Raw genomic sequence first — 14,401 nt, forward strand, 5'->3', positions numbered from 1 at the left:
CCCTGGCATTCTGACGTTTCTTGGTTCCGCCCTACCACCTTCTCCCGAGTCCTGGTCCAAGTCACTCACCTTTCTTCTTCTGCCCGCCTCGCTGGTAGTCCTCATCCCCATTCTTCTCCTCCCCCGATTCATCTGATTTGGTTTTCGGGCTCTCCTTACTATCACTCCCCTCTCCTTTCTCCTGTTCCTTCATGTCCTTTTTGGGTGGCAGCTTGCGGGCAGGCTGAGACTTGTGGGACTGTGGCTGCAGTGGGAGGCGGAGGAACAGGGAGGTGATGTGAGCCTGAGAGCCTCTCGGGATGGGAAAGAAGGGAGCTCCCTGTCACTGGAAGGACGGGATTGAGGAGCTGGAGCATGTGACGGCAGGTTGGGCTGGATGTATTCTAAGGTCGTACTTTCACACCTGAGATGCTTTCGCTGGGAAGAGTAGTCAAACAGGCAGGAGGTAGAGGACAACCTGTCTCTCCAGCTTCCTTAAGTCTAAATGACAGAGACAACCCCCAGGGCCGGGGCTGCGGCCTGCAACGGACAATTGTTTTACTCCCTACAACAGGACCACATAGTTCAGGTCACCTGTGGGACGGAGGAGATGCTGGCCCCTGGTCTGCCCACACCAACCCTGTCTGTGAACTGAAGGCCAGTGTCACCAGAGCCAGTGAGGGACCTAGCTGTCAGCCCAGAACGGAAGTGCTGGGAAGGAGAGGACTGACCAGGAGTCCATCTTCTGCTAGGGCTCAGGAAAGCTATATAAGCTTCCCCATGACCTGTGGTCTGGAGGCGGGTACCTGGCCTAATGATCACTGACAGGCAATCCAAGTGTAGTGATGGAGAACACAGGCTTTGGAACAATACAACGCACCTGATTTCTAATCCCCAGTTGGCCATCAAGGGCTAGTAATTAACCTTCCCCAGCCTCAGTGGCCTCATCTGTAAAATGGGAATTACTGAAGGACCTATCTAGGAGTCACTGAGGGTTAGATGAAATGATGAAAAAACAGCACTTGGCAGTCCCTGACACACAGCAAGGGCGCAAAGAATGATTCTTAGCTATTTCAATGTTGCCCATATTGTACCAACCACTCCTCTTAAAAAAACAGAAAGGTAACACCTGAGGCTCTGAAAGCTTGAGGCCAAATGTGAACACGTAGACAGAATTCAAACCTGCCCATCCCTCCCCACAGACTCACCTGCACACTCTTGTGGGCTATCTCTCCAGGTGTTGGCCAGTTGATTGCATCTCCAAAGTCACCAACCTGCAAGGCACATTCTATGAGGGCTCCAGGGTAACCCTGCCTCCACCATTCAGGCCCTCATCCAAAATACAGCTCCACCGAGAGATCAGAGGCCAAAATCAGTCTGTCCACGAGGACCATCCACAATGTAGAGACCCAGAAAAAGTGCCCCTGCTATTCAGAGAGAACCCAGAAGTACCTTGCAGTCCAGAAGCACTCACTACAACAGAAAAGAGGCTACCACCTCCAGGAAGTCCCTGCTTGGGTTGCCAACTCCTATTTCTTACCTTGCTACCTTTGCGCTGTTTAGGAACTGCTGCCCTCACCACCCTGGCCGGAGCAGCATGTTCTGTGGGAACAAGAAGGGAGCAAGAGTTACGCAGAGCCCATGGGAGGGGCCCACAACCACCTCCTCAGCCTCATCGCTACCCCACTCCACCAAACAACCTGCAGGCTCCCAAAGGAGGAAGATGTGGTGGGGACGGGAAGGACACATGCTCAAACACCTCTTTCTGAAGAAATCATGGCAAGTGCGATCATGGAAGCAGCAAGCAGCCGAAACCCCAAGAACTCAACTCGGAGGACCCTCACAGCTCTATACCCTCTTGTGAAAAAGGGAACTGAGTCCATGCCAGGGTTTGCTCTGTAGTTCAGGGCTCCCGAATTGACCCAGATTCCATAAAGGGATCTGAAAGGCACTCTCTGGCTCTAACATTCTAGAAGTCTGTGTGTGAGCAGACTTAGGAAGGCAAGATACAAACCCTAAGTGGGCAATCCAAGGACCTCTTCTAAGCCCCACATGTCAGGGCCAGCCCTGTCCTCAGTGACCTGTGGTCAACAGATGAGTGAGCCATTCAGAGAAGATGTGCCTGCCTTCCAAGTTTCTGAAGAAAAAGTGAGACCCCCATTTGACTCAATGGTTCCACCTCTAGGGATTTATCCTAATGATACAAATTAGACAAGTGTTTAGGGTTATGTGCAAAGATGTTGAAAGGGCTATTCATCATTTTAAAAAAACTGAAAACAATACATGTCCAATAGCAGGGAACTGGCTAAATAAAAGTTCAACAACTTTTAGAATGGTCATAAAAAGATAATGATCTCTACTGATATGAAAAGATAAACACAATAAATGAGAAAAGTTATAACCCTATTTTTGTAAAGTAAATAAAAAACGTATACGTACACATACACACAGCAGAAACTCTAGAAGGAGATATAACCAAGTATTACCAGGAGTTAAGTAGTATGTTTACAGTGATTTAATTTTGTTTGGGGTTCTCCGGTAGTTTCAACAAGGGCAGATGGGGATTTTTATTTTTTATTTTTTTGGCTGCACTGCATAGCATGCAGGATCTTAGTTCCCCAGCCAGGGATCAAACCCACGCCGCCTACAGTGGAAGTGCGGAGTCTTAACCACTGGACTGCCAGAGAAGTCCAGGGGCTTTTTAAAAAGAAAAAAAAAATTTTAAGGCAGTGGCTCTAAAAGGTCTGATCTTTCCTACATCTACACTTATTTTTCCAACTTGGTTCTGAAGACCAAGAGTTTCTGAACCCTTCCTCTCCCAGAGATCCACGGGAAAAGATACATATCCTGGGGCTCTGCTCACCCACTGCTCGCCCGTCACTTTGCCTCCATTGTTGGTCAGCCATGCCAGGGGTCAGGAGCTGCCCCCAGTCCCTGAGCGGAGAAATTTGTCCAGCTGGTCTCAAAAGGAATGTTCTATGCCTTGGTCAGACGCGTGTTCCCTTAATGAGTAGAGAGAGTCCTTGCCTGACTCCTGTAAGGCCACTGCATTCTTGGCTTCTACCCCATACCGGAGCCACTGCCCCCTCAAGACACCCCACATGCCACAGGAGAGCTGGGGCTCTGTAACCCAACCCACAGCATCCCCCATTCCCAGGGCTGGGCAGTGGAGAACCAGAAAACCCCTCTCAGTCCCAAGAGGATGAAGCCCTTAGGCCCAGAGAACTACTTACTCCACACTGATTTTCTTGCTAATTCTGGTTTGGCCCAGAGAAGACTAATACCACCTAGTTCCCTGACTAGGACCAGCAGGGGCAGCCATGAGAAGATCACCTCCTTCAGCTACACACGAGCTGTGACAGCAGTCACTTCTGCTGGGACCCAGCCTCCACACTCCAACAGCACCGCCTGCATGCCACCAGAACGAGAGCACGCCAAAAGGCCTGCAACATCAACTTCATCAAGACAAAGCTGGATAGGGGGATCAGTCAGAGGGCCAGGTGTTCCTGAAAACTACTGCAAAAGGTTTAAGGCAAAGTTTTTCAGGTCACTGTCTATTTCCTCTAATAAAAACTCTTTCAAAATTGGGAGGAATCAGATCCTGTAATCACCCTGCCTGACATTCTGTTCACCAAGATCACAAAGGGACATGGTAAAGTACTAAAAGTTCAGTCTCCAATTAATGGGAGCGCCCTACTGCCACTGAAAGAGCCCACTGATTCCCTACTCCCCCACAATCCCAAGCTGACCAGGGGAACGTGACAACACAGGGGTTAGGGGCACCCACTCCCGACAGTCAAAAAATCCAATCGCACATCATGTGGTGCTGCTTTTACTATTGAAAAAAACACATATAAGTGGACCCACACAGTTCAAACCTGTGTTGTTCAAACGTCAACTATATTTTCTATACTGCTTGTTCCAGAAAGATCCTAAAGCTGCTGATCTTTTGGAAAAAAAGCTACCTAGAAGGGCCAGTTCTAGGAGGTCTAAGGAGCGGGAAACTAGGGGAGGTTTAGGGGGAGAAGGCACGTGGGTGAGTCAAACTCATCGGGTTGTGGTAAAAAGAACTGGTAAGAGGAAAGGAAAAGCTGGAAATGAAACAGGGAGGAGTGTAAGTGAAGTGAGATGGGGCCGGGTAAGATGGGAGAAGGCCTGCAGGATGGGGCTGGCCGGAGGGAACTACTAGATTTCAGGCCTTAGTGCCACGAGAATAGGCGAAGGCCAAATATTTATTGTGGGGCTGGCATCATCTCCTAGAGATGAGTAAAGTATCTAAAAAGACTGATTTTACCCTGATTGCAAAGAACTTCTACCTTGGGGAACAAGGTAATTTGTAGGGGCTTAGGGGCTGCATTACTGGAGTTCATACCCACCTGCTGCCATATACCTGGCCATTAGGTCGACCCCCTCGGAGGAGTCCAACCAGATCCCAGGCGAAGTGCCCTGGCTCTGCGCTCTCACTGCGTTGTGTTGGGTGCCTGGTTACTAATCTACCCTTCAGCCCACCCCACCCCTTAAGAGCAGGTACCAGGGTGCTTTCATAGCAGTGATCCCAGAGTCTAGCTCAGGGACTGGCAACACGGCTGACGTTTGTTTAATGAACGGAGAGTTCACACACCCATCTCCTCTAGGATTTCACACTAGAGAAGAAAAGAAGCTTTGCTTTCCAAGTGCTAGTCCCTGAGTCTATGGCCTTAACCCTCAGCCGGAGCCTTCCCCCCGGCAGAGAAACAAGTATCCTAGGCACTGCTGGATCCCAGGGGAACCCACGCCCCAGCCCTGCTTTGACTCCAGAGACAACTGATCACCTGATCAGTCTCGGGTCCTAGTCCAGACTCCAATACTCACCAGTTGTATAACTTTGGAGACACTACCTACCACCCCCTTCTTCCTGGGGCCTCCCTCACCTTCCTCAACTGAACAAAGGGAATTCACATCTAGAGGTAGAGGGAAGAAAAGGTAAGTCTCAACCAATGAGACTTCTCATGAAAGCAGAAGAGATGCTAGCAACAAGCCGTGGTCATAATATTAACGGAGTAAGCACTTACTAGATGCCACGCACTGTTCTAATGCTGAATTAGTTTCTCCAGCTGGTCTCATTTTACAAATGAGAAAACCAAGGTACATGGTGGAAAGGTTATTTACCAAGATCACAGTTAGCAAGCAACAGAACAGGATTTGAAGCTAAGCAATCGGACTCTAAATCCTGTGCTCTCAGCCACTTGGAGGACGGTCCAAATTACTTCCTCATCGTGGCCAGTAGGGCAGGCCCTCAATGGCTGGGCTGCAGGGTATCATTCTACACAATGGAGAAAACCAAGGCCCACTGCAGGGAAACCTAAGGTCACAGAGCAAGACAAGCAACACTCCTAGGATTGGACACTGGCAACCTGACAATTCCCTCTCCTGCACCCAGAGAGAGGCAAGGGAAATTGCCACCAAGCAGGCCCAGAGGAAGCCCTACGTGTGGCACCCCCCAGTCCCGTGAGGAAAGAGGCATTGCTTCCAGGCCCGCTTCCCAGTCCCTCCACTTCAGCATCTGCCCCAGTGAGGATGGGGGTCGGGGGAGGGGCTAAGCATCCAGCTGACATGGATTCTGCCCCCACCACTGCCTGAGCTACGGCCCAGGACCCTCACTGTGGAAGGCAGAGACACCATTTAAGGGCAGGGAGTGAGGCCAGTAGGAGTCTAGATTACATCACCCACCTGTGCCCGTCCCTCCCAGGCCAGCCTGGGGACAGAGTCAGAAAAGCCTGATGTATTTTCAGCTGTCATCCAGCCTGGGGGTGTGGTGGAGTCACAGAGGAGGAGCTTGGGGACCCCGGTCTTTTCAGCCCATCCTCACTGATCCCAACGCCACCCCCAGCCCTGGCAGGAACACTCTTCTACAGAATTTAAAAAAAAGTGCTGTGTTAACCATCCTCACCTTCTTCACTGATTCCTACCGCTGCCACCACCTCTCAGAAGCCTCTCTCTATCCAGCCTTCCCGCCCCAAGTTCCCTCAGACCTGCAGGTGAAACACGGGACGGGGCTGAAGGGTGCCCTTACAGAAAGGAGTGGACGGAGAAGAAACCTGCGGAAGATCCGATCATCTTGAGGCTCCGCTCAAAGGAAGCTTCTGAAGAGTCTGCGTCCCTCGGCCTGGGAGGAGGGGCAGGGGCGGCGGGCTCTGGTCACATGATACCACCTGGCCCGGCCCAGCTCAGGCTCGGGCCCCAGTCAACTATCTATAGCCTGCAGTGACTCTCCCTGCCCAGACACGGACTCTGCTGTCCTGGGGTGGCTGTGGTCACTCCCACTACTGGTACCAGTCCCTGAAGTCCTACCCCAAAGCAAATTAACTAATCATCATCACAGCTGAAATATATCAGCAGGCAGTGAAGCCTCTGGCCTCCGAGCACCAGCTCCCTAACCCAGCCTTTCCGAAGAGCACATTTGATTCTAGTTAGAATGGTAATCGTAATAAGCACCTTTTACTGGGTAGTGACTAGATGCCAAAAACTGGTTTAACTTGTTATGTGTAATTTCACATAATTGTTTCAGAAAGACATTCCAGTTGTTCGGAAAATGAAATTGACGGAAGAGACTTGCCCAGGGTCACACAGTATGTATTCTGTGTGACACACAGATCTCAGCATAAATTCTTCTCAAGGCCTTCCCTAATTGCCCAACTAGCAACTCTGGATCAAGTTCTAATTCAGTCTATCATGTGGGATCTTCAGAGTACTCATTAGCCCCTGAAATGGTTGCATTTTTGTGCATCTCAACCCCACTAGACTAATCAGTTATCCATGCAAAATGCCAAAGTACTTCACATGCAGTAGCTCATTTATTTTTCACAACCACGCTAGGAGCTAGGAGGCAGGTAAGATGATGAAGACTCCCAGTTTACAGATGAGGAAATTGAGGCTCAGAGAGCCCACCTGCCTAGTAGGTAGCAGAGATGGATTGAAACCCAGGTACAGCCTGACTCCAACTTGGGCTTCACCAGCAAGCAACGTGCTGGATGTGTGGACAATGACTGGGAGTTCCACAAGGGTAGGGATCTTTTCTGCGTTTCTCATTGGCCACTGGAACCCAGGACTGCAGCCTGTACATGGCTGGCCCACAGTAAATATTTGCTGAATTAAGAAATTTACATCGGGATGGGTGCTTCTTTTTTTTTTTTTTTTTTTTTTTTTGGCGGTACGTGGGGCTCTCACTGTTGTGGCCTCTCCCATTGCGGAGCACAGGCTCCGGACGCGCAGGCCCAGCGGCCATGGCTCACGGGCCCAGCCGCTCCGCGGCATGTGGGATCCTCCCGGACCGCGGCACGAACCCGTGTCCCCTGCATCGGCAGGCAAACTCCCAACCACTGCGCCACCAGGGAAGCCCCGGGATGGGTGCTTCTTGAAGGACTTTCCAGAGCGTTCTTTTCTGGGAAAAGAGGTTAATTACCCCTTTGCATTATGTCTGAACAGCACAGCTCTGCAGCCTGGCAACTGCAACCCCTTTGGAGTCTACACCTATGATGCCCTGTTCTCCTTCAAGTTGGAATCAGTGTGCTTCAACCCAAACACCAGACGTCAGCTGTGGAAAACAGAACAGAGAGAGTGTGCAGCAAACAAAACAGCACAGGAACTCCCCAGAGGTCCCAGACTTAAGCCGCCAGGCCCCGGGCTACACCATAAATCACAAGGCAGGCAGGCTGGCTGGCTGGCTGGCTGGCTGGCTGGCACGGCAAGCTGGGAAGCACAGACACCAGCTAAGAGGGCAGCACCCACTCAAGAGCAGTCGCAATGCCACCCATGAACACAAGCTTATGTTGCCAGAGCTTCCGAGTTTTCAAGAAAGGTAGAAAAATAAATTTGATATGGAAGGGAAATTTTCTACTTTCTAAATACTGTTAATGAATTCACATTAAAAAACAAAACCCGGGCTTCCCTGGTGGTGCAGTGGTTGAGAGTCCGCCTGACGATGCAGGGGACACGGGTTCGTGCCCTGGTCCGGGAGGCTCCCACATGCCGCGGAGCGGCTGGGCCCGTGAGCCATGGCAGCTGAGCCTGCGCGTCCGGAGCCTATGCTCTGCAACGGGAGAGGCCACAACAGTGAGAGGCTCGCGTACGGCAAAAAACCCCAAAAAAACCAAAACCCTTCTTCAAGCCGTATCCAGCTTGTGGGCTCCTGCATGCTCTTCCTAAGCCCTGCCTGAGGAGCAGGCTAATCACTCAGCAGCTGGGCCCTGGATTTCAGAGCCAATCCTCAGGCAGGCTGCAATGCTCTGCTGCCCCACTGACTCCACTGTCCTTCTGTGGGAGGCTGCTGACATCAAAGCTGGTTTTCCCTTGTCCCTGTGGTCACCCACCACACCTTAGGTAACGTAAACTCATTTTTACTGTCCTAAGTCTAAGGCATTCTCTGCTGCATGAGGCTTCCGAATCTCCAAGAAATTACTTTGGATTATCCCTGTTATTGGAGTGAAGAGGCTGGAAGGGACCTGAGAACTCAGGCCATTGTACAGATAGGAAAACTGAGGCCCAGGAGGGACCAGGCTGTGCCCAAAGTGACCAGTGAATTGTTGTGGAGCTGACACAGAACATCGAGTTTCTGCCTAGTGATCCAGAGCTTTTCCCACAGGCCAGGAAGCCAATTTTCTCACTCAACAAAATATGCCCTGTGCACAACTACACGCACTCACAGGCTGGAGGGCAGGGCCTCAGGGACCCAAGCATTCCAGGTACCACTCCCCACAACCACTGATGGTGCCTATAATAGAGTCCCAGAAAGTCCCGGTTTTTAAGAACGGCTTCTCACATGAAGCTGGGATACATAACAGAAAAGGAGGGGTGCTCTGGTTGAAGTGGATCTGCAAGCGGGGCCCCACTTCCACCAGCGACTTAACTTCTTTGCACTTCTCCAGGGAAGGCTCCTGGCCCCATCTGGAAGACGTGGGGCAGGCAGGCTCTAGAGGTCCTAACCAGCCATCTATCCAGTGTGACAGGTTGGGTACCCTCACTAACCCTTAGTTTCCTGTTCTCTCAAATGACCGGGTCCTAACAGCTCCAGCCCTGCAGGCTGGGGACACTCGGTAACAAGGAAAACTCCAGCAGAAATGGGAGAGACTTGCCAGGTGTCCCAGAAGCACATGGGGAATTGGAGTTCTTGGGTAAAGACTAGTTCCCCCAATCCAGTTCAGCCAGATTGGCCTTGCTCCCCAAAAGCCACTGATTTGTCCCTGCTGCTGAGTTTGGGCAAGCCTTGGAGGCCCCTTCAGTGCTACTTATTATACTCCAACTGGGTAAGAGAAGAGCCCTGGGACGCCATGGATAAGGAGACAAGCTGCCCCACCAGCAGACCCCCTGCCCTTGCTCACTGGTGCCCTATTTCACTCCCACCCCCCCTTCAGCAAATGTAGAGGGGATGTGACCCCTACACTACCACCACCCCCCGCCCCACCCCACCCCAATTAGGCTGTTGGGCTAAAAGGCAGGACAGAGCAGCTGTTAACAGCACAGACTCTGGAGTCCACATGAGAATGCTCTAACAACCAGCTGCCATCAAATAAGTAACTCATAAGGCCAGGGGAGATGGTCTTATCTGACCAACTCCTCATGCAGCTTGTAACTCGATAGGCATTAACAGGGCCACAGAGGAATGAAAGCCAAGCAAGCAGGTTCATCAGGAGGCAGAAAGGAACCCTGCATGGAAGATCCTAGAGTAAGACTTAACCTCTCATTTTTTGAAACTATGATAGGGGTTCAGGGTGGCTGCTAGCTAACAGGATTGTTTAACAGCTTAAATACGGGCACAGTTAAACAGAAAACTACCATAAATGCATTACAGTTATTTTTTTAAATCTCTTTGAATCAATTCTTGAATCTGTCTGGTGCTTTAAAAAAATTTTTAAGAAGGATTACAGTTGCCAGATTTAGCCAATTTCAGATAAGACTAATTTTTTAGATTATGTCCCACGTAATACTTGGGACACCTTATACTAAAAAAATTATTTGCTGCTTATCTGAAAATCAAATATAACTGGGCACGGTGTATTTTTAATTGCTCAATCTGGCCACAGTACGAAGGAAGGACCATTGCCCCATGTTCCATGACAGTGAGTCAGTGTCCAGAGCACGGAGCTAGTAGCCAGGAGACTGACGCCAGTCCTGGTGCCGGCACTACAGCCCTTGCTATTGGAGCTTGGAAGAATTCCCTTCTGGGCACCTTCAGTTTCTCTATTCAGAGGTCTCTTCTTGGGGTGTGGGGATCTTGTCATCTTCAGTCCTAACGCCCTTTAATTCTACCCTCACACTCACTGATCACCCTAACCACAACCTTAGATGAAACCAGCTTTCCAGGGGTACAAGCTACCTCTGAAACTACTGCTACAAAGGACTTGGGCCCTAAGATTTCAGGGTGCAAAAAAATTATCTATCTTCTGAGAAGCTTGTCAAAATGCAGATTCCTGGGTCCCGCCCTCCAGAGATTCTTGCTCAGGAATGGTGGAGCCAGGAATCTGCTTAGTAATTCTAAGGGAGGTTTTCTCTGGACACACTTGCAGTTATCTTGATAGACCAAATGAGTTTCACCTGCTAATTTTGATAGGGGTTACTCAGAACCACAACACCGCATTTAGTATTTTTTAAATTTTTTATGGAAGCATAGTTGATTTACAATATTGGGTTAGTTTTAGGTTATAGCAAAGTGATTGATTCAGTTTTATATATATATATATATATATATATACTTATTTCAGATTATTTTTCATTATAGGTTATTACAAGAAATTGAATATAGTGCCCTGTGCTATACTATACAGGAAATCCTTGTTGCTTATCTATTTTATGTATAGTATTGTGCATCCATTGATTTTATACTCCTTCTTCATCCCTCCCCTTCCCCCAAGCTTGTTTTCTATATCTGAGTCTGTTTCTGTTTTGTAAATAAGTTCATTTGTATTATTTTTTAGATTCCACATATAAGTGGTATCATGTAATATTTGTCTTTCTCTGTCTGACTTACGCCACTTTATTATGATAATCTCTAGGTCCATCCATGATGCTGCAAAATGCAGTATTTCTTCTTTTTTAATGGCTGAGTAATATTCCATTGTATATATATCCCCCATCTTCTTTATCCATTCATCTGTGGATGGACACTTAGGTTGTTTCCATGTCTTGGCTGTTGTAAATGATGCTGCTATGAACATTGGGGTGCATGTATCTTTTCGAATTATAGTTTTGTCTATATACCCAGGGGTGGGATTGCTGGATCATTTGGTAGCTCTGTTTTTAGTTTTTTAAGGAACCTCCATACTGTTTTCCTATAGTGACTACTACACCAGTTTACATTCCCACCAACAGTGTAGGAGGGTTCCTTTTTCTCCATACCCTCTCTAGCATTTATTTGTAGACTTTCTGATGACGGTCATTCTAACCCCTGTGAGGTGATACCTCACTGTGGTTATGATTTGCATTTCTCTAATAATAAGTGACGTTGAGCATCTTTTCATGTGCTTATTGGCCATCTGTATGTCTTCTTTGGAGAAATGCCTATTTAGGTCTTGTGCCCATTTTTTTTGATTGGGTTGTTTCTTTTTTGATATTGAGCTATATGAGCTGTTTGTATATTTTAGAAATTAACTCCGTGTCAGTTGCATTGTTTGCAAATATTTTCTCCCATTCCATAGGCTGTCTTTTCATTTTATGATTTCTTCTGCTGTGCAAAAAGCTTTTAAGTTTGATTAGGTCCCATTTGTTTATTTTTGCTTTATTTCTTTTGCCTTGGTAAACTGATCTACCCAATTAGTATTTTAAAATCAGGGCTGTGCTTCTTAAGAACTGGTAGTGGGTACATGGGTCCTTGTTTCAATGTTTCCCTTTTTATTTTACATTTTTGTATTAAATAATACTTTCTTGAAAAGAAAAATAAATTGCAGAACTATTCTGGTGGAAATGGAACCCAAGCCCCCTTCCCACCATACCTCCCACTCAGCTGGAGTCCCTGAGCAGAAGGCTGTATGAAAACCCCTCACCTCATGCCTGTGGAAACTGGGACCAGTAAGCTAGCAGACTGGCAACACCACTTCCACAATCTAAGAACACCAGAGGAGGTGGGGGTGGGAGACCTTGGCTAAATGCAGATTCCTGCCTTCTCCCAAGCTCCAGAAAGCAGTTTGCCAAGAGGGGCAGAGCATGTGCACCTGCATTTCTAAACAAGCTTCCTGTGCAGTGCTGGTGCCAATTAATGTTTGAGAACTGAGCTGCCAATGAGTGAGACTGGCGGTAAGGGACCCCCTGGTCTCCAAGCCCCAGTCCAGGGTCTCATATTTATGGACAGGAAGTGCAGACAGGAATTAACCGGCTCACAAGAGCAGGGAGGGAGCGTGTTTTAACTACACACACAGACAGCAGCCTGAGGAGGGATGTATGAGGAACTCACCACCATCCAATCTCCAGCATCAAGAACAAAGATTGGTCAGGCCAAGAAGCCACAAGCAGAGTGTCTTGACGGACGTGAGCTCACAAAAAAATCAGTCTGGGCTGAGCTTGAGGTTGAGTTTTACAGTGAGCTCCCGACTATGGCTGTGCCAGAAGAATGAAGGCTCTGAAGGGACCTGTCTGCCTCTTCCTTACAACCAAACAGCTTCCACTCTTCCCCTACACATCGCTGTTTGCGCACCCAAGGCCCTGAGGTCTGGATCTGTTAAATAATAATGGCTACCACTTACAAAGCATTTACCTCAGGCCTCCTGCTGCAGGCCTTTTGTGCATTTTCTAATCCTCGCAAGGGCAGAGCCATCCCAGTTTTAGAGGAGACCCAGAGGCTAGGTGGCTAGCCAAAGGTCACACAGTGAGAAGGTAGCTGACCCCAAGGACCTGAAAGTTCAGGCTACCCTAGGCCTCTCAGCACTGCAGGAGACGACACGAGGTTCCTGAGGTCCCAAAGGGCTCCAGCTCAAGCTGACCGTACAATGGACTGAAGCCATCAGCACCAGAATCCACTTCTCTGAGCCTATTAGCTCACCTGCCAGGCGAGGATAATGCCACTCAGCATAGGGCACAGGAGCAAAGCACAGCCAGGAATCAAAGCACTATTTATTGCGAAGGCAACGCTCTAGGGTGGTCTGCAACCCAAAGGCCTGGGCTCTGGCTGCACCAAGCCCAGGAGAATTTTGCCCCCTCCAGCAGATCAGAAAGAAGAGGATGGAAGAAACTGCAGAGCCCCCATAGGACAAAGGACAGACAGGAGGGAGAAAGGTGGGTAGAAAAGCAGAGATTTTATGTAGGCTCTGCACCAGGGCACAGGGAAGAGCTGAAGAGAGCATAAACCAGCCATTCAGATAAATTATCCCTCCTCATCGTTGGTGACCAGGGCTAATCAGCTCATAAGGTCTACCTCAACCATCATTGCATCTAAATCTCACAATTTCAGTTTGAGGTAGGAAGGGTGGAAATGGTTCTCCCCATATTACACAATAAGACAGAACTGAGACACAGTGAGCTTCCTGGCTTGTCCCAAGAATATCAACTTGTTTTTGAAGATGCCAGCCCTAGGCTCCTGCCACTCTTATCATGAAACGTCACCACTGACATGAGGGATTTTGTGTGCCAGGCACTGGGGAAGTAATGGTAAACAAGACAGTCCCTATCCTCTGAGGGCTCAGTTTGTATAAAGTCTTAATCTTAACTCCACCTGTAATTGGTTGATCTCAACTGCCTGGGATGCTGTACTGAGGATCCTCAGTAAACAGGCTCAGGAAAAGCCTGTGATCAATCAGCAATGTCTTTTGTGGGCATGAGAAGGGAAAGCAGTCACAAACGTGTTTATAACTCCAGTTTGGTAACAACTGAAAAATGCTCTTCATCTCAACAACCATTTAGCCCATACTATGTATTGTGGATACAAAAATGGGTACGATTGCCAAGGGTCCAGCCCATGAAACTAATGACTGACCTGAGAGCTGACATGGGTGCTGGTGGATTCAATGTACTTTCCCTCCAGGGACCACTCTGTCCTCACCCCCAGGTAAGACCTGCAACCCTTAGGCCTGGCCTCTCCCAGAGAGATTAAGGCAAGGCTCAGGAAGAACAAACTGCAGAAACACAAGTGAGAATTATGGAATGGGTGCCTCTGTGGAAAGCTCACCTGGCTGCTACTTCCCCAAGGTCAGCCCGGATCACCCCACTTCACTACCAGCAGCAGGGAAGGCAGTGCAATGGTTAAGAAAGAGCCTGGGCTCCAGAGTCCCGGTTCTGCCAATCCTACCTCAACGACTCTGGATTTCTGTAAATGGGAAGAGAGTTTCTAACCTACTGGGATTCTGCAGATTAAATGAGTTGATATTTGTAAAGCACTTGGGGAAGCACACAGGAAGTACTCATTCCTTGTTAGCTATTACTTGGAAGTTTATACATATCTCTGATTAAGGCCATTGACAAA

General features: G+C 48.7%; 1 protein-coding gene across 3 annotated transcripts in view; it reads right to left on the reverse strand.

The window, feature by feature from the left end:
- LARP1 (La ribonucleoprotein 1, translational regulator) overlaps positions 1-14,401 on the reverse strand; it is a gene marked incomplete at its 5' end in the record, with an annotated part of 53,368 nt that overhangs the window by 19,447 nt on the left and 19,520 nt on the right. For 2 of the 3 annotated variants that reach the window (XM_079703899.1, XM_079703898.1), the window contains 3 exons: positions 70-244; positions 1,188-1,253; positions 1,520-1,581. In XM_079703899.1, coding sequence (XP_079560025.1) covers positions 70-244; positions 1,188-1,253; positions 1,520-1,581 — 303 coding nt within the window. Of the gene's footprint in view, positions 1-69; positions 245-1,187; positions 1,254-1,519; positions 1,582-14,401 lie in introns of those variants that run through there. The other variant, XM_079703900.1, reaches the window with a different exon arrangement.

This window comes from Hyperoodon ampullatus (genome assembly GCF_949752795.1).
Source record: "Hyperoodon ampullatus genome assembly, chromosome: 4".
NCBI lineage: Eukaryota > Metazoa > Chordata > Mammalia > Artiodactyla > Ziphiidae > Hyperoodon > Hyperoodon ampullatus.